The sequence below is a fragment of the Muscardinus avellanarius genome (assembly GCF_963383645.1).
Source record: "Muscardinus avellanarius genome assembly, chromosome: 9".
NCBI classification, from domain to species: Eukaryota; Metazoa; Chordata; class Mammalia; order Rodentia; family Gliridae; genus Muscardinus; species Muscardinus avellanarius.
The window spans coordinates 91,836,210-91,855,515 of NC_137795.1; the positions used below are offsets into that span (position 1 = coordinate 91,836,210).

The 19,306-nt window shown below is 48.1% G+C and overlaps 1 protein-coding gene across 1 annotated transcript in view; it reads right to left on the bottom strand.

Moving 5' to 3' along the window:
* The window catches only part of PLXNA4 (plexin A4), a gene marked incomplete at both ends in the record, with an annotated part of 373,504 nt that overhangs the window by 92,593 nt on the left and 261,605 nt on the right, over positions 1 to 19,306 (bottom strand). The window contains 3 exons of the mRNA XM_080701735.1: positions 800 to 953; positions 1,630 to 1,753; positions 14,018 to 14,118. Coding sequence (XP_080557861.1) covers positions 800 to 953; positions 1,630 to 1,753; positions 14,018 to 14,118 — 379 coding nt within the window. The remainder of the gene's footprint in view (positions 1 to 799; positions 954 to 1,629; positions 1,754 to 14,017; positions 14,119 to 19,306) is intronic.

A 19,306-nucleotide genomic window follows, 5' to 3' on the forward strand; every position in this document is an offset into this window, starting at 1 on the left:
CTACTACTAAGGACCAAATGGTTTTGCAGGTATGCATAAGAGTATGCACTGAACTCAGTCTGTGTCTCTAGAGAGAGCCCCGTTCTGGTAACCCCTCCTCTGGGGGCCTCAGACTTTGCAGGGGTGGGAGACACTGGAGAGGAGCCGGAGGCCATGTTTAATTCACAGCCCTGACCCCAGGCCCCCACTTCCAGCCTTGTTCTCTGCCTTCCCTGAGAGCCTCATTAATCAATCAGCTCCGAACAAATGTGACAAGCCCAAATGGGAGGGACAACACGGAATCAATCTGCTCTGGCCAGCCTGTCCCTTGCCAGTGTCGAGCCTCCGTCCACTCCATCTTTCCCAGTACAGCTGGGTATAGACATTAGGCAGCTGTGAGGAAGCTGGGTAGGATGGGAGTGGGAAGTGGGGATGGTCCAGGGCCAGAGATCCAGCCCTGTGAGCAGAGGGATAGGAAGACAGATGACCTCCACCTCCCATCCCTGCCCCTGAACAACTTCCTTCTGCTGCCCCTCCCGACCAGCCAAAGTGGGCTGAACTCCACCTGCATCTAATGCTCCTCACCTAGGGTGAGGTCGACTCTGAGATGTTAACCCATCTGAGAGGGCTGTGGTGGCCAATTGCAAAGGCAAAGGAAGAAGACTTTGGGCTCCTCCTCTTGTAACACACGCACCAACCCACTTCTTTGGACCCAGCCCCTGTAGGCTCTCTCAGTCCCCCCACATCTGCCATGAGTTTTCCCATCCAGATGGGAGGAAGAAGAGCCTGCCACCCAGCTTTGCCTCCCGGGACGGCTCACCGTTCTCCGTGATGATCCGGGGCACCTCCTTGGCTGCGGGGGAGTAGCACTGGATCTGATTGCCGACCACCAGCCCATCCATCTCTGACAGGTCCTCAAAGGTGCAATTGACGCCCGCTGACAGCTCGGGGACATTGTATGTCTCCAGGACCAGCTGTGAACAGGAAGGAGGGAGAGAGAGGAGGAGGAGGTGGAAGGGGGAAAGAAAAGGCATGGAATAAAAAAAGAATAAGTGAGAGCAAGAAGAGACAGACAAAAGAGAGGCAATAATAGCACGGAGAAGGAGAAATCCAGTTTGTTATTTAAAAAATGGTATAGAGAAAGTGGTGGGATGTGGAGACAGACACGGAACAAACCTCATCAGCATCTTGCCTGGATTTGGCCCCAGAAAATGGGAACGTTTAGGGGATTTGTGTGGCGAAAGAACACTGGGCAGGACTGAAGGATTACTCTTGAAGCACCTTTCCCATTATTCCCAGTTTTGGAAAGACAGTATTATAGATCAAGTAGACTCTGGTGCTTGCACTCAGAAGCCATCTGTACCCAAGTTTCCACGTGCACATACATCTTTTCCCTTTTGTCGATGAAGTGTCATTCCCGATGCCCTTTGCCATTCTTTTGGTCAGTTTTGGTATGACTATTTTCCTTGTCTTTCTACTCATCACAAGTGCAGCCTCACCCCTAATATTCTCATCCATGTCCTTTTCTTCAGTCCCCCAGTGCATGTTTAATTACAGTGAATCCTGCCCTGATTCAGAGCTAAGGGGCTCCCAGCTTGGGCGCTTTGCATTGGGAGAGTTCTTTCCCAGACCCCACCCCATAACCCTTACCAGCACATTGTACTGAGAGACTGAGATGTTGTTGGGATGGACGGTCAGCCGGACACACTGCTTCATCTCAGAGGCAAACCTGCGGGGTTCCCTGGACCTCTCGCACCGTTCCTTCCGTGTGCACCTGGGAAGGACATACCGAAGGGTTACTCTACTCGGGTCCAGGGAGTAGATGACACTGAGCTCAAGCATTTCTAGTAGCTCTCTGGCTGTGTCCAAACTCTGTATGCTCAGAAACGACCATTGTCTCTCCTTCCCCAAACCTGGCCTTTCTCTATCATGCTCATATTGGAAAAAGATGGTCATTCCTGTCACCACGTGGCAAGAACAAAAACCTGAGAGTCATCCTAAACTCCTCTTATTCCAAACTCATATAAAGAATACGCAGCCCTGTCCTACCTCTCAACTATTCTTTTGCCCTTGCCACTCTCCGCTCCTCCTTTAGCAGACTGAGATTCATTTTTTCACATGTATTTTATATCTATCTAATACAATCTTTCCAGATGTCCTTGCCTTTATGTATGCCAGTTCTTCTATCTGGACTTCTCTACCTTTCCACCTGTCCAACTCCTTTCTGGCTTCCAGAACTGGTTCAGCTGTCACATACCAGCAAGCCCTCCCCTCCTCTACCTGGGGTTAAAAGAATCCTCCTTATGGCCCCCTAGCAGGGGAATTTCCTACGATCTAAAGTTTCTTAGATTATGTGGTGATTATTGGGCTAAGTGCAGCCCTCTCTTACAAAATGTGAGTTTTTCCAAGAGAAGAAGCTATGTCTGAATTCTTTTGGAATCCCTGCATGTCTCATGTCCTAGTAGACTGAAGATAAATGCAAGTGGGCAGGAGGGAGGGCAGGGAGGATCAAAGGAACAGAGGGTAGTAGCCTACAGCATGCCCTGCATTGGAATTACAGCTCTGTTGCACTGGGGAGCTGTTCTGTAAGGTTTGCTGCTGTTGTTGAATGCTCTGTGTTGCACAAAGTGTACCACATCACAGGTGTACCACAGCCAGTGTAACATAGGGTCTTCTGGTCGTCACTGTCATGGGCTTGCCAGAGATGCACAGACAAAGCAGAGGCTATTCCCAGATGTTCACGCCCCACGAGTGCACTGTGTGGGGGCATCTGAGTTGGCGGAGTTGGTCATGATTTGGAAGTTTTGCTGTGAGTGAGGGCAAACACAGTCCTCAGGAGCGATGCACTGAGAAAGATGGGACTGCAAGGAAATCACTCCTGAGCTGCTGATCTCTCTTGGCTAATGAGGAAAGGAAGGTGTCAGGAGCTAGCTCCTGACAGGAGGAAAGTCTGGGCAAGGTGTGTGGTAGGAAATGGAGCCGCCAGGTGTGGGGAGGGGACATGGGGAAGGAGCATCTGTCTAAAGAGGCAGCAGGTGTGGTGCAGGGTAAGGAGAGGAGAGAAGGGAAGCACCAGGGCACCCCAAGTGGCTCCTGGGGTAACTCCCAGGCCTAGAGGAGAGCTATAGGGCTGTCTTCTCCCACCACGAGGAAGAAAGACTTTGGTCCACAGTAGGAGGGACAGCCTAAGGGTGGAGAGTGTGAGAAGAGAATTCAGCCAAGGAAGAAGAAGCCATTGAAGGAGACAGCTAAAGCTGCCTCTCTGAGGATGAGGAATAAAGAGGTGACACAGGAACAAAAGGAAGAACTTGGAATAGGTAGGGATGTCATGCAAAAGAAAATCATTCTGAATAATGCAATCATGACAACCAGTTATTGAAAAGTGCTTACTAAGCACCATGATAAAGGGTTTACACTTCATCCCATGTAAGTCTCTTGTAGATGCTGTGACCCCCCACACCCTGCTCCTTAGAGGTCAGGGAACTGCAGAAGAGTGTGGGTAAGTAACTGGTTACCAGCTAATCTGTCAGATGAACTCTGAGCCTCCACTCATTATCACTGTGCTCTAGCTCCCAGAAGTTTCTAGACTGAGAAGTGAGGGCTGAACCCTCTTGTTGCACTCTAAACCCATCTTGCTTGCCACCTCGATGCCCCCATCATGTCTTAGGAAAATTTAAACATCACCCTTCTCTTTTTCTTTAGGTTAATCCCCATTTCTACCTTCTCCTGGGTAGCGTTCCAAACACGATCATTGTAACTTGTTGGACAATGCTGAATTCTCTAGGATGTTTCTGAGAGATCCCTCCCAGAAAGGAAAGGTCAGACGTGAGTCTAGCCATCCACCGGGCACTCGCTGGCTGTTCTAGCAGCCCGATGGCAACAACAGTGTCGGCCTCGGAGTCTTGGGAGTTAATTTACCAGGCCAGCTCCTCAGCAGATGAGGACTCCATTACCTTCAGCCATTAAGCTAATGTTATGGACTTTGCCAGAGTGTCTGCGCTGACATCGCTATTAATAGTGTTATTACTCCCATTAACAGCAGACCTAGAGGACTGGTACATGCTTAAATTATTCACTGACTCCCCAACTTTGAAGTTCCTGTTTCTAAGAGCAATCAGTAGGTCTGAAAGATGTCTTTGATTAAATTATGAAGAGATTAAAAAATGGAGCTGCTCCCTGGCCAAACATCACCTGAAGTTGCCAAATAAAGATTCAGATAGAAAAAGAGAAGATGCTGTCTCTCTTCCAGAGTGGGAGGCATGGAGGTATCTGGATTGGGGACCTCAGGACCAGTTCAACTTGCACTGTTTGCTATGCCCAAAGTTCATGGACTGCATCTTGCCACTACTCCTGAAGCCCTGGAACTAACTGATCATCAACTTCCCCCAAATCTAGGGAAGCCGCCCATATAATTTAAAACCTCCTACCTAATTATAATCTTCAGCGAATTGATTAACCTCTTGGTGCCTCAATATTCCCATTGATAAAATGGGGGTGGGGGAGAAATAGTACTTACCTAGAGTACCTACCTAATAGTATTTTTTTTTTATGAAGACTACGTGAGATTTGTAAACCAAGCATTTAAAACCAGGCAGAGCTCAAAGTAAGTGCTCAGTCAATGTTAGCTGGTGCTATTATCTCATCTCTCCCCTGCCTTCCTCATCCCACCCCTCCAAACTGTATCTGATTCAGAAGCAATGGACTTGTAGACTGGCCCCCGGGACAAATCAAAGACAGAAGAAAGGCAAGGCTGCAGCAGTTTTGCTCGTAATGAGGAAGGAGAACAAGCCAGAGGCCAGGAGGGAGAAGAGCGGGAGAGGGTGGTATGGATTGTAGCTTTGTTTTCTTAATAACTGTCAAAGGGTATTGAGAACGCAGCTATCTCAGTGGAAAGTCAAGTCTAAGGTCAGAGACAGGGATGTTTTGACATTTCTACCATCCTTCAGGGCCCAGGAGGGAGGAGGTTGCAAATGTCCAAAAGCACAGACAACTGACCTTAAATGTGATAGGATAATGAAAGGGGAAGAATGCATTCCTCTGATGTCTTTGGGGTCTATCAAGGCAATGGCCTCTTGCTTTTCCAAGACAGTGATTTCCCATTAGTCTAGATGAGAGCTGGGAACTATGCAAAGGGTTAATTTGTACATCCCAAAGGGGCCCCTGAGATGCTTCCTTCCAAGGAGTGCCTGGTGCTTCTGAAAGCATGCTCATCAGTTCCACTGTAGGGTACCCTCGCGGCAGAAGGAAGATCTTGCTTCATCCATTTCCCAGGTAGGAAAACTGGAGCATACGAGGACTTGGAAAATATATGCTATGTGACTTTGAGTTTTCAGACATTTGTCTCTGTGACCATTCTTGTTACCCTTGCCCCAAACACAGACCTGCAGATAACGGCAGGAAGCAAGTCCCAAGGAGACACACGTGGGACGGCAGAGGTGGAGTTCTTCCTTGCTGAGCTTTCGTTTGCCCCCTTCCTCATTCCACTTTCTCTGCAGCCCCTCCAGCCCCAGATTGAGAGGTGCTGCTAACAGCCCAGGAGGCAAGGCCCTGAGCCCCTGGAAGGGGTTATTATTCAAGTCAGTGGTTCCATGAGATTATCCTCTCTAATGAAGCAGCTACCTCCGCCCTCCCCTAAGCCTGAACTTTCACTGCTGGAGAATTCCCAGCCAAGTGGAAAATTAGAAGAGAGGGGAATGGAGAAAGGAAGGGGGTGAGAAAGGAGAGAGAGAGAGAGAGAGAGAGAGAGAGAGAGAGAGAGAGAGATGGTGATTAAGTTTAGTAGAAATTAATTCTTAAATACATAGATGGAAATATTAACTCCCAGGGCTGCTGGCCAGGCAGGCAAATTTCAGCATGGAAATGGGGTTCTCTGTGAATCCGGACTGCTGAACCTCCAAGTTGGAGGGGTGTTAGCCGGCGTGTCTCCCGGTCCTTCGGCCTGGGCATTCTGGGCCTGGAAACAGGAAATTGCTCCTTATTTCTCCCACAGTCATGCCTAGACCTTGGCGTTGCACTGGCCGTGGCCTGTGCTTAAAGGACACCGTGTGGGCATCTATGCTTAGAACACAAGGACAGAGAACAAGGGGTTGAAAGAAGGGGGTCTTCCCTAATGGGCATGCGAGAAAAGTTAAGAAGGTTTATGACTTGGAGGTCATGGGAGGGTCTTTGGTCATTAAAAATCATATCCAGAGACTTTGAAAAGGGAAGACTCTGTGTTTCCTAATCCTTGGCCTCATCCTCTTCCGAAATGCCTGCTGAAATGGGCAGACACATGTGGCTTGGAGGAACCTTTCAAACAGGAATCCTTTCAAAGTCAAGTTCTAGGATCCAGGGATGGACACCACAATCTCATGGAAGTCTAAGAAGTTAGGTTGTGTCTCCTAAATGCTGAGGATAAGCCCCAAGATAGAAAGGCTGAGGTTATATTATGATTTCTCTTCTGTTACCAGCTACTAGGAACTGAGTCTGCCACCCCTTGGTCATCACTAAAGACCTGAACTCAACCCAAGCCACATCTGAAACTGAGTTTACCGCCGCTTTCTTCAGGAAGAGGGCTCAAGGACCAGATAGGATCCAGCAGGTGCAGGCTGGAGCGGAGGCCCCAGAACCTTTCTGGATTTATTTAGCAGCATAACCCATAAGTGGTCCTGTCCTACTTATCACTCCAGTGGCGGACTGCTGCCTGTGCAAAGAAGCTATGGCTCGGCCCTCCTGGGTCCAGGTTGAATTCTTGCCTTAGCTTCCTTTCACCTAGACTTCAAATGAATGATCCATTGGACACAATCTTTAGGAATTAAGTAATAGAGGCCCAAAGATGTTCTTTCTTCCTAAGAAACCAAATTACATTGAGCAGTTGCCAAAGGAGACCAGTGGGGTTGTGTCTTGGTCAGTAAAGAACTCTGCTTGGATTATTTATTTCTACTAAGGTTCAGGAAAGGTTAGGATGGAAGAGGTAGGGAGCGGGACAGGAGTGGAAGGAGTTGGGAGTGGGAAGAAGGAAAGGAGAAGGAAAAAAAGGAGGAGAAGAATGCAATGGTGTATGCTACCAATCCATTCTGTTTCTATTCCAGCAGGTAGCAAAGAGGATGCTGCCTATTACTTGAGACGTTTTTCACAATTACTCTGATTGATTCTGATCAGCTTCACACTGCACTTTATCTAACAGCCTGCTGTTTTCATGTCCATTAATGTCACCATTAAGGTCCAGCAGGCTTGGTGCAGGAAAGCACTCTGCTCTGTGCAGACTGGGTGGCTCCACCTGTGTGGCCCAGGGTAGAATGCTGGTAGGCAAGTCTAGACTGAAGCCCGAGAGGTGGGCCGGCTCTGCAGGCTGTCCCAGGAAGCTAAGACTTAGGCCTGGAAGGGTGCTGCAAGTGTGCACAGACCACGGGGCCTTTCTAATCCATATGAGAAGATGGCAATTTTGACTCAGCATCCTTTGGTCATACAACAAGTGCATGCACACACATCGTGGGCCAATGGGAAGGCAGGGGTTAGGAGAGGAAGAGCAAGCTGCCTTCGGTCATATTATGCTGAGCCATGGGGAGAGAAAAAAATCAATCAAATACTCTAGAATCCAGCCTGGGCCTCTTTTATCTGGATCAGAGGCTGACACCATTTGGAAAATAGTCAAGGAAGACGCTGCACAGATCTCAGAGCATGCTGCACGGAAGTGGCCACTAACAATTCCTCACTGCTGTACAGACCTGGACAACTAGCCCTAGGAGAGACCATTGGCTTAGCAAGCTAGTGTTATGTAGCCTTTGGACGTAGGTTAGGAAAATAAGAGATAAAGCATGGCTATGGGCTACGATAAGGAGAGGCCAGGAAGAATCTGCATTTTGGAATCAGGTTGTCCTTGCTGAAGAGGACGATTGGCCGTGGCGTATGGGACAAGCTGCTTGCTTTGCACTTTTCTGAGGGGTCAGGGGGTAGACCACCTCAATGGCAGGGCTGGCTGAAGCTTCTCAATGGCAGGGCTGGCTGAAGCTTCTCAAGGTGAGGAGGGCTTTCTTTTCTTTTCTTTTCCTTTCTTTTTTTTTTTTTTTTTTTTTTTTTTTTTTGCGGATCTGGGGATGGAACCCGGGATCATTTAACCTCTGAGCTACAGCCCCTGCCCTATTTTTATTCTTTATTTTTTGAAACAGGGTCTCACTAAGTTACGGAGGGCTTCACTAAGTAGCTGAGGCTGTCCATGAACCTCAATCCTCTGGTCTCAGCCTCCCAAATGCTGGGATTACAAGCGTGCGCCGCAACGCCCGGCGTGAGGAGGGCTTTCTGATAGCAGAAGCACCGCGGTGTCCCCACCAGCTCAGGGGCTTCCCGCACACCCGTCCATTAGTCTTCATAGCATGGCTGTAAAGTGGCTCTTGTCATGGCCACACAGAGCTCAGGAAGCTGAATGTCTATTGAGTCTGCGCACAGACGGGTTTTGGATTAACCCGTCCCTTCCAGGCCGAGTCACAGACCTTTCCTTTCTGTTCATTCCCTCCTTCTTGGCAAAGACTATATAAAGAAGAAAAGAAGCATTTCGTGGAGAGAAGACCCTGCCAATCCCTCCAGGGGAGGGCCTTCTTCCCACAGACAAGATCTGGAAGGAGGCGGGCCCTCAAGGGGAGCTAGGCTTTGTAAAAGCTGAGCTTGTCACCCCCTATGTCAAGTCTTGGGTTACATGAGCCTGGCCCTGGTGATGCTGGTGACTATGCCTAAGAAGGTACCGTCTGGGCCAATCGATGCGGCTGGGTCTGCAAGGCGGGGAGGATCCCGTTACCCGCTGAGAATGAACTTATGCTTCTTTGCCTGGGCATGGAGCCAAGGGAGGGAGGGGGGACTGTGAAAGAGGGTGGGTACCTGCCATGCCTAGCCACTGGGGGGAACATTCCAGGCCTGGGACAGGAGACAGCTGTGCCGGGCTTACCGGGCTTATAGCTCTCTTTCACCTTCAGCTGTGTCAGAACAGGTATGCTCAGGCACCGGGGCCTGCCCTGAGAAGAAAGACTCAGGTCTCAGGGTCAAATAAACACCCAGCTTTGTTGAGCTCTCCTGGCTGTTAGAAAGGGCAGGCCTGTGGGCTGGGTATGGACCACAGAAGAAGGCAAGAGATGACCCTCCTCACCAGGCTGGGCTTGCAGCAGCACTTTGCTCTGTCGAGAGGGAGTAACAGCAGGGAGGGTTTAAATTACAGGAGCTTTTCTTAAGCATGTTCAGTCCCCAATGCTCCCATGACCTTGCTGGTACAAAGGCCCATTCAGCAGCAGGCCACCTGTTTTGCAGAGGGCCCCTGCTGAGGCTGCCCACTGTGTTTGCTCCCCTCTTCTTGTCTCTTTCTCTATTTAGCAGCCTGCCTCCCTCTCTCTCTCTCTCTCTTTCTCTCTCTCTCTCTCTCTTTCTCTCTCTCTCTCTCTTTATCTCTCTCTCTCTCTCTCTCTCTCTCTCTCACACACACACACACACACACACACACACACACACACACACACACACTGTCCTTCTCTTCTTACCATGCTAACACCACCTTACTCCTCACAATCATTGAAAAACATGGCTAAACCAATTGAGAAAATAGGCTTAACTCAACACTCAAGGAACCTGTCTTTCTGTTCCCTGCCCTGGTCTTCCTGAAATGCTGGCTGTGCTGGGGCAGAGGGCACACCATAAGCAACAGAGTCACCTAGCAACACCTAGCACAGGTCTCGCCTTGAGGGAACCTAATGCGTGATAATTCTAGTACAGACCACAACCCCGGGCCCGTCTCTGGATTAAAGGCCTACTTCCCAAGAAGCTGAAGGGCAGAGATGCTCTAACGTAGTCATAGACACAGACCCCCAAGCCTCCTCTAGTGGCTGGGGTGGAAGGAGCCTGGCAGGTCCCAGATCCATGTGCAGGTGTGGCATCACTGTTCCCACACTTGGTACTCACTCCCCTCCCGGCAAACAGGGCAGCTCCACCCAGGCATCCATGCACAGGCTGGCTCCCACCCTGACCCTTCCTGCTCCTAGCCTTATTTCTCTCCTGTCTGGTCCACTCTGTCATTGCCTAAACCGGCCATGCATGTCCATGGTGCACCCACTGAAAATGGAGGGCAGGGCAGATCAGGAGAAGCAATGTCTGGAGAGCAGAAGAGATCTTTCTAGAAGAAGGAATCACTCTGTTTCTGGGTTACCTGAGTGTTCACAGGTGTCAGAGCTTTTAAAACTATAGGCTTAGTATCTATGCATCTTGTCCTGTGTAAATGCAAAATCCTATCTTTCTTTCTTTCCTTCTTTCTTTCTTTCTTTCCTTCTTTCTTTCTTTCTTTCTTTCTTTCTTTCTTTCTTTCCTTCTTTCTTTCTTTCTTTTTCCTGTGGCACTGGGGGTGGAACCCAGGGGCTTTTCTACCTCCGGGCTATATTTTATTTGGAAACAGGGTCTCACTAAGTTGCTGAGAGCCTCACTCAGTAGCTGAGGCTGGCTTTGAACCTGTGCCATCCTCCTGTCTCAGCTTCTCAAGCACTGGGATTACAAGCGTGTGCCACCACACCTGGCTAAGTCCTACCTTTATTAAATACATTTTAGAAGACCCAGGGACCTGCTCTTGTCCACCCATCTTGTGAGCCAGGGGTTCTCCTTGGCATTAACTCTGGGCATGTGGGGTGATGGGCTTCCTAAGTGTCCAGGGCTGGGAGCTCAGGAGCCGTATCCTCCCAGTGAAGTTAGGCCCCAAAACCAGCCTCTGCCCTCATCATGCCCTTTACTTTACCTGCAGGCTCAAGGTTACAGAGAACAAACTCGGACCTGTTAGAGCATCTGGGACTTTTATAACAGACTTCATGACTTCACTGTATCCTCACTATGAGAAGGCATTGTCCTCATTCTTTAAAAGGGAGGATGCCAACTTCCTGACATAGAGTTATGATCAACCCTCATGATTTGTGGATTTCATATTTGCAAATTCAACTCATTGCTAACATTTTTTTGTGGCCCTCAAATCAGGACTCCTGGCACTTTTGAGATCACTCATGGACACACCCCAAGTGGCATAAGAGTTGAGTCACTGCACACGTTCCCATCTGAGACAGGGAAAGGTGGTGTTCTGCCTTCCCATTTCGGCAATGAACAAATATATCTTTTGAGGTCTATGTAGTGCCAACTTTTCCCAAGTCTTCTGCTTTTTGTTCGCTGTTTCAAATGGCCCAAATGTTGTGCTGAAATGCTGTCTAGAGTCCTGAGCACATGAAGGCCGTGGTGTGACTTTTGGAGAAAAAAATATGCGCTAGCTCAGCTTCCTTCAGCTATGAAGCCACAGTGCTGTTGGCCCCATTCAATGTTAATGAATTGATGGTGTATATTAAGTAAAGTGCCTTTAAGTGGAAACACACATAAAATAAGGTTATGTATTAATCCATTGATGGAAATGCTACGACTGGAGGTTCCTAGGAACCTGAACTTTTATCCCTTCTGGGAGCAGTGACTTGGTGTTTGCTAATTCTGTATTCCTGGACTTTATAGAACATAATTACTGCACACAATGAGCATACACTGTTCTTGACTAAAGCTACCCCATTATTTTGCAAGGTGTAGGAACTAGACTACACCAATTACCATTTCAGTAATCTTCCCAAAGCCCCCGTCACTGTCCCAAGCTGGCTCCTACTGTGGCACCCTGGGCAAGGAGAGCCCCTGCAGCATCAGCCCAGTGCCAGGTCCTGGATGAAGAGAACAAGGCGTGTATAGCTTTGCTTTCTCTGAGCCTGTGTTGCAGAAGGATTGGCATTGGCAAGGACACCTACACATAAGATATGCGACCTTCAGAATAAGGTGGGATGCCAGGCTGACGGAGGTGAATGGAATCCAGCAGGAGTGCCGGCCAGTTACAGGAAGGCAGCTCAGGGCTGTGATACCCTCAGGAAGAGAGGCATGCCGTTCGAGAGAAACCATCTGGAGAGTCATTGGGGCCAATCACAGCCGAAGAGGCAGGATGCTCCTGAGTCTCAGCTCTTGTCGAGTTCTCTGCCCTGCCCATCTCATCTCCTGCTTCACAGCACTCTGAGACAACACGCACTTTTATCCACACAGACCCCAGCAACCCAGTGAGGTGTGTGTGTGTGGGGGGATTGACATCACCGTATCCAATTCAGAGGAGATTGGGATGCTGAGGGATGCTGAATTTGAAGTTGGTGGCAGACTCCTACAGTTCAAGTCCATGGCGATTTCACTGTGCCGTGCTCATAGGAGAGCTGCTGACTCCCCGTGCAGGCTGCCAGCCTCCTTCACGTGTAGCCCGGGCTGCCTCTTGGCCTCAGACCACTCCTGTTTTCTGCCACTTGACAGGAGTCAGAATTATGGCACAGAAGGGGAAACTGAGACCACACTGGAAGTAGTATATGGTACCTTCTCCTCTCATTTCTGCTATTTCTCGGGGATGGAGGTAGAGCTCTCTTAGCCCCTCTGCAGTTTTCCCAGAGCCTCAGTGTCCTGACTGCTCCTGGCACACCGCATCATGTTGGCTGGGGCAGTATTGTGGCGGAGGCCACTGTTGACAGGGATCCTGCCTTTGGAGCCCACAGACATGAATGTCAGGGAAGAGGCGTGCTCTTCTTACGGCATGGTGCCTGCTCCATATTGGGAACTGCTGGGCCATCCTCGGCCAAGCACAAACACAGGTGGCCTCAAGATGCTCCAGCAAGGCAACGGGTTTGAAACACAATCTCTTCCCAAGAAAACTCACTGTGTAGAACAAAGAAACCCCCCTTTGGCCCTGCAGAGTGTCATCTAGGGAGCACTTCTGGGTTGAGGGGAGCAGGTGTGCATTCGGAGCACAGTCCTGCCATTTTCTTTCACAGGGCCGCTCCTGGGCCCTCCGGCTCTCTTTATCAGGTAGGTGCTCGGGTGCACACTGTCTGATCTGTCTCTGGGTTATGTACGTCTCCATGTGGCTCAATGGTTCTCTACTTCTTTCCACCACAACATACCTGAAGGATTTCTGACTCTCCCTAGGATGCTTTTAACCCTCAGAATTTTAGGGACTGTCTCTCCTAATGGGGAGAGTGAGACAAGGAAGTGTCATTTCTTATAGTTGAGAATTACTGGTAAATGTCATTGGTCACATACAGTTCAGGGGTCTTAGTGGGAAAGTTAAGTCTTTTCTTCAATTTATAACACTTGTGTCCAACCCAGAGAATGTAATTTCAGTATCATTGCCTTCTCCCCACTGCCAGAGAATAAAATGTAGCCAGCACAAAAGAAGGCAATAGGGGTTGGGATATAGGTCAGTGGTAGAACATTTACCCAGCATGCACAAGGCCTTGGATTCCATCCCCAGCACCTCAGATAAAATGAGATGAAATTGTAGGTGATCTCAATGTGGCTACTGAGACCTAATTAGTCTGACCATAAGAATGTTTGTTTGTTTATTTAATTTAAAAAGATGTACTTGGAGCAGGTGCCGATTCTTGGGCTGGGCTTCAATGCCCCAGTGACTCCAGGCCCAAGTGCCCCAGGAGCCAACTGGGGGGTGTTTCAACAGCAGGAGATGAGGAGTCCTCTGGTGCTACACCCAGGAGCTACACATTCAAGTACCAGAAAATCCCATGGAGATACCAAAGGGTGCGCCAAGTCGATGCTGGATCACCACTGGGTAGCACATGCCAAGCACGTAGGTTAGTGGCCCATGTGAACTTGAAAAAAATGCCCCATGCCCTTTTCCTGGGTTTCAGTCCTGGGAAGTCAATCTGTCGCCAGGTACCATCAGGAGAGGGAGGCCAGGACCGTATGTTCCTCTGGCCCTCCAGGGTGTAGCTACCTGGTGTGGCATCCACATTTTGACCTGCCATCATCCCCATGTTGTCATTTCCATATTTCTTATGGGATCTGGCGATTAGAGTGAAGACGGAAAAAAAATGGAGGGGAAACAATGTTTGCACAGGATGTAAGAACAGAAGAGTAAGAAAATAGGAGAGAAGAGAGGTCAAAGGGGAGGAGAGTAGTGCTAGCAAAAAAAAAAGAGGGAGAGAGAACTCCTGGGCAGAAGTGGGGGGCAGGAAGGGCCGGCGGTACTCACGTGTTGTGAAGCACACACCAGCCACAGTGGGGATCGCCTGAGCCGAGGCACTCGCTGCAGCTCCGGTACTGACCGCAAGACTCCACGGGGACTCTGGTGAGCTAGGAAGGCACGGGGAGAAAGTGGTCAAGATTCTGCAGAGCATCTGTCATCCGTCAGAAGAGATGCTATTCTGAACAGCACTGTGTCACCTGAAACACTGCAGCACAGAGTAGCTTAGAAACTCAGAACCCAAGGGCCCACGAGTGATCGTGTGGGTGTGGGATCAGCGGACACAACCATCTACTGTGTTCTTAAATATCTCCAGGAATACAGACTCTACAAAGTTCACAATAAATTGCTATAAAAGATATGTAATGCACTCTATATTTAAATTTCCCCACCCCCCAAAACAATTTTTCTGTGAACATTTAATTCACCCCATATTTGTTTCCTATCAGTGTAATAAACCTGAATATTTCTTGTTTCTCCATTTTTTGTTTCATCATTTTTCTGCTTTTACTGGTACGTTGTAATTATGCACTATAGTGAGGTTCAAAGGGTCACACTTACACATTCACACAACATTTGGTGTGTTTCTCTCCAGTATCACACCACTCCCTCCTGCCTCCCCGGGATACATGTCATTGAGATTGATAGTGATACCTTCATATACACGGACACAGCATTATTTGAATGTCTTATTCATCAAACCTTTTCCGTCTCCCTTCTTTCCTCCTCCATTCCCCTTCTTCTATTCTACTGGTGTCTCTCCTCACTTATCTGGAATCCCTTTTGTTTCTGATTCTCTCTCTGGCTTCCACATATAAGAGAAAACATCCGACCCTTGACTTTCTGAGACCGGCTGGTCTCACTTAGCCTACTATTTTCTAGTTCCATCTGTTTTCCCGCAAATGACCTAATTTTGTTCTCCCTTGTGGCTGAGTAGAACACCATCATGTTTAGAGACCACATTTTCCGTATCCCCCCGTCTGTTGATGGACACCTGGGCTGGCTGCTCGGTCGGGCTCTTATGAATTGCTTCTGCCCGTGGCACTGAAGGTGGCTCTCCCACGTCCACTCTGTCTTCCCCATACTGCTGGCGTACCGGCTACACAAACACTTCGCCACAGTGCTTTCAAAGAGCAGCCTGGCTCTTTCTCCTCCTGACCTCACTCTTTTCCAACCCAAGGCTGCTCTTTCAACCTAAAATTGTTTATCAGCTTTTCACTGACAGTTCTTTTTTTTTTTTTTTTTTAATAATGGGGCTTGAACCCAGGGGCATTTTAACTCCAAGTTATAGCCCCAGCCCTATTGCTCTATTTAAAAATTTTAAATTCTGAAACAGAGCCTCACTGAGTGTCTGAGGCTCGCCTCAAACCTGCGATCCTTCTGTCTCGGCCTCCCAAGTACTAGTATGGCAGGCATGTCAACAGCTTTCTAATGTAACATGTTCTGCCGCATGACGGTTTTGCTCAGCCCAGATGCATCCTTTCCTGCGTGCTCTTGAATATCTTGCCTCTCCGCTTTGACAGTCTCTTCTTTACAAAAAGTTGTCTCTGTATTTTTTTAAAATGATTCTTTGCCATTTGGGATACCTTTTAATCTCAGTAGAGGACTTCCTGCCTAGTCTTCCAGCTTGAGCTAGGGGAATTTTTTTTTTTTTTTTTTTTTTTTTGGTGGTACTGGGGATGGAACCCTTCTACCTCCGGGGTACACTCCCAGACCTATTTTATATTTTACTTGGAAACAGAGTCTCTTAAGCCAGCAAGACTGGCTTTGAACCTGTGCAATCCTCCTGTCTCTGCCTCCCAAGTGCGGGGATTACGAGCGTGTGCCACCGTGCCCGGCTTAGGGGAATTTTCTGATGTGTCTGTCATTTATAGTCTCTCGTCATAGGACAATAGGCAGAGGAAGCTGTAAACCACACTGGCTGAGCTGAGCCCTCTCTGCTCAGGAGCCAGTGCAGAAGCCTGAGTCCCCTGCTGCTACCGAGGGCATCTGTCTCTATAAAATCATGTCCACTTGGCAGGGGCTACTTATAGCTCATACGCAGGCAAACTGGCACCAGAGCCTGCTCAATTAGTCTCGAAACTCTTTTGGAATTAATTAATAATTAATTCCAAGTCCCTCATGATCTCCTTTTCCTTAATTTTATTATTTTTCCTCCATCTGTGTGTATGTGCATGTGTACATGTAAACATATATAAATATATAGTTGTTACTGTTATTCCCTAAAATACACATTGATCCTTCCCAGTGACCACCCTGCATTTTCTTTCTTTCTTTCTTTCTTTCTTTCTTTCTTTCTTTCTTTCTTTCTTTCTTTTCCTTCTTTCTTTTTTTTCTTTTTTCTTTTTTTTGGTGGTAACCTTCCACCTCTGGGCTACACTCCCAGACCTATTTTTATACTTTTATTTGGAAACAGGGTCTCTTAAGCCAGCGCGGCTGGCTTCGAACCTGCGCGACCCTCCTGTCTCCGCCTCCCGAGAGCGGGGATTACAAGCGTGCGCCACCACACCCGGCTCCACCCTGTATTTCCAATTTCAACTTCTTCCAAGTTACCTTTTAGCCTCCTCCTTTCACTCCTACAGCTTTGCCCTAGCCTCGCTGGCTCTTTCTTATTCTGTGTTGTTTGCACGTTTGCAATTGTCTCTTTCCTTTGGTTACTGCTCATGGAACCCGTGTGGTCCGGGTCTTCTCTCTGCCAACACATGACTTTACTATCTTCATAGCTAAGCTTGACAACCAGTTCCTTACAAATTACCCCGCTGACTCCACATGCAGCCAGGAATTTACCCAATTCCTCTTGCTTCTTTAATTTCTTGCCCTTCTCTTGCTCCTTACGGAGCATGCTCGTGTATGCACATACCCAATACCCAGTGGTTTCCAGCCCAGAGGAGCCGGATTCCTAGGCATTCACGAGTGGGAATCGGGTCTTTATACTATCTTCGCCATCCCTCCAAGCCTGTGAGAATTGGATTGTTGCTGTTTTAAGTTGTTTTGCACACTCACGATGCATGTCCCATGTTTAAAAAGGAAATATATTATTCCTTAATAAATGCAGTTTGTTTAGTAGCCAGACTTTCAAAACATGATGCCGAGGGGGGAGAAATAATAAAAGGGGCCATGGATGGCGAGAGCTGGGAACCCCTCGTACATAATAATGTTTTCATACGCTCCAGCTTGCTTGTCTGGCACTCCATATTTTGCCTGGTCTTAAAAAGAAAACCATGGCTTGCTCAGTCAAAAGCATTTTCTTCTTCTAAACTTAATTAACATCCTCCCCAGTTTGTCCTATTGAAGTGGTCTATAATCTGTCTTAGATGGAAGGTACCCTGGGTTTCCAGGGTGTGCCCCTTTTTAAGCCAAGAGCCAGCTGCTTGGTGAGTCTGATATTCTCCCAAACCTTTGCATTCTAAAAATACCTTGCAACTGATGTTCGATAATTTCGGTACCCTGGAATTGTAAAATCCTTTCTCTCTCGAATTTTAAAACAGGGGTCATTTTGTGTTTGGTTGGGAAGAGCAGAGGAACCTATAGAGCTGGGTTCAAAGCTTGGCTGAGACCCTGTTGTCTCTGGGTCCCATTTTGCTCATCCTTAAACATGGAGAGAAGAATCTCCCCAAATTAATAAGAGTGTCCCAAAGCATCAGTGACTCCATAGTTATGAAACTGCTTTGCAAATGCTCAAGCACTTTCCAGGCAGTGGCTACTACCCTTGTTATCTTTGCCTATGCGACCCCACTCCTCATTGAATGGTCACTTTCTATCCCTCCATCACAGAGAATGGCTCCAAGTCTTCCCGGGCCTCATGAGCTCCACTGAGACAGTTGGTCAGACCTGGAGGACCCTTTCTTCTTCATTGCCTCAAAAGATAACATCTGCCCTAAGCCATTCATGGCTTTACCCTTTAGACAATACCCTGGAGTTATTTGAGTTTACTGGACTTATTCAGTACCTTTCCTATGTCCCATGACAGCTATATGTTGTTCTCTAATTTCATCTAGATTTTTCTGTGTGTGGTGGGGCATAAGCCCTGGGTAGTGGGTAAGAGAGCCAAACTCTGGCCACCACTCTGCTCCTTGTTACTGGGGAGAGCTGGAGCAAATCTTTCTCTTGGCCTCCTCTCAATCTATTTCTGTGAATGAGATACTGGGCAGCTCTGTCCTAAATTCCCTTTCCATTCTGACATTCTAGCTCTATTTTGTTTTATTTTTGTGGTACTGGGTATTGAACTCAAGGACAGGCTCCCTGTGCACTAAACCCTCAGCCTGGTTTTATCTCTCTCTTTTTTTTTTTTAAACAGGGTCTTGCTAAGTTGCTGAAGCTGGCCTCAAACCTGTGATCCTCCTAGCTCAGCCTCACAAATACTGGGATCGCAGGTGTGCCTTTGACAATCTCTTCTCCTTGTTTTGTTTTCACGTACCATGGTGGTATCAGACCCTCTTTGAGACAACATACCCTGAAGACAATCAGTGGGGCATTGAAAACTTCCTCCTCCTCCTCCTCCTCCTCCTCCTCCTCCTCCTCCTCCTCCTCCTCTTCCTCCTCCTCCTCTTCCTCTTCCTCCTCCTCTTCCTCCTTCTTTTTGTGGTACTGGGGATGGAACCCAGAGGCATTCTACCTCCAAGCTACACCAACAGCCTTATTATTTATTTATTTATTTTTGAAACAAGGTCTCACTAAGTTGCAGAGGGCCACACTAAGTAGCTGAGGCTGGCCATGAACCTGGATCCTCCTGTCTCAGCCTCCCAAATGCTAGGATTACAGGCCTGCACCACCACACCCAGCTAAACTTTCTCTTCTTGAAGGCAAACACCCCAGCATTCTTTACATTTTCCTTGCAGGATCTTCCTATCGATACATCTTATCATGTTTTATTACTTTCTTTTTAATTTAATCTATGTTATTCCCACTCTTTTAAAAACATAGTTGCTAAAACTGGGTAGCCAGTGGGGGGATTCTGACAGACCAAAGAGAACCTTTATGGCTGAGAGCTAGGAGCACTCTCTCTTAGCTTTGCAGGACCTCCCTAAGGCAGGGCAGGATGAAGGGGCCTCCCAAGTCCTGCCAGCAGGCGGAGCTCTCCAGCACACCCATGCCTTCCCACACTGCTGCTCTCCCTGTTTACATTATGGCTTTGTCTCACTCCCCTCTCCATGGATAATTCTGAGAAACATCGGGAGCTTTCCTGACACTTTAAATCACTTTTGAAAACTGGATTTGGTCCAGCCACTTATCTCAGTACAAGTGTCTACTCTAATGTCCCTGGTTACCTTTTGCAACATGCTAACACATTGCATAGGT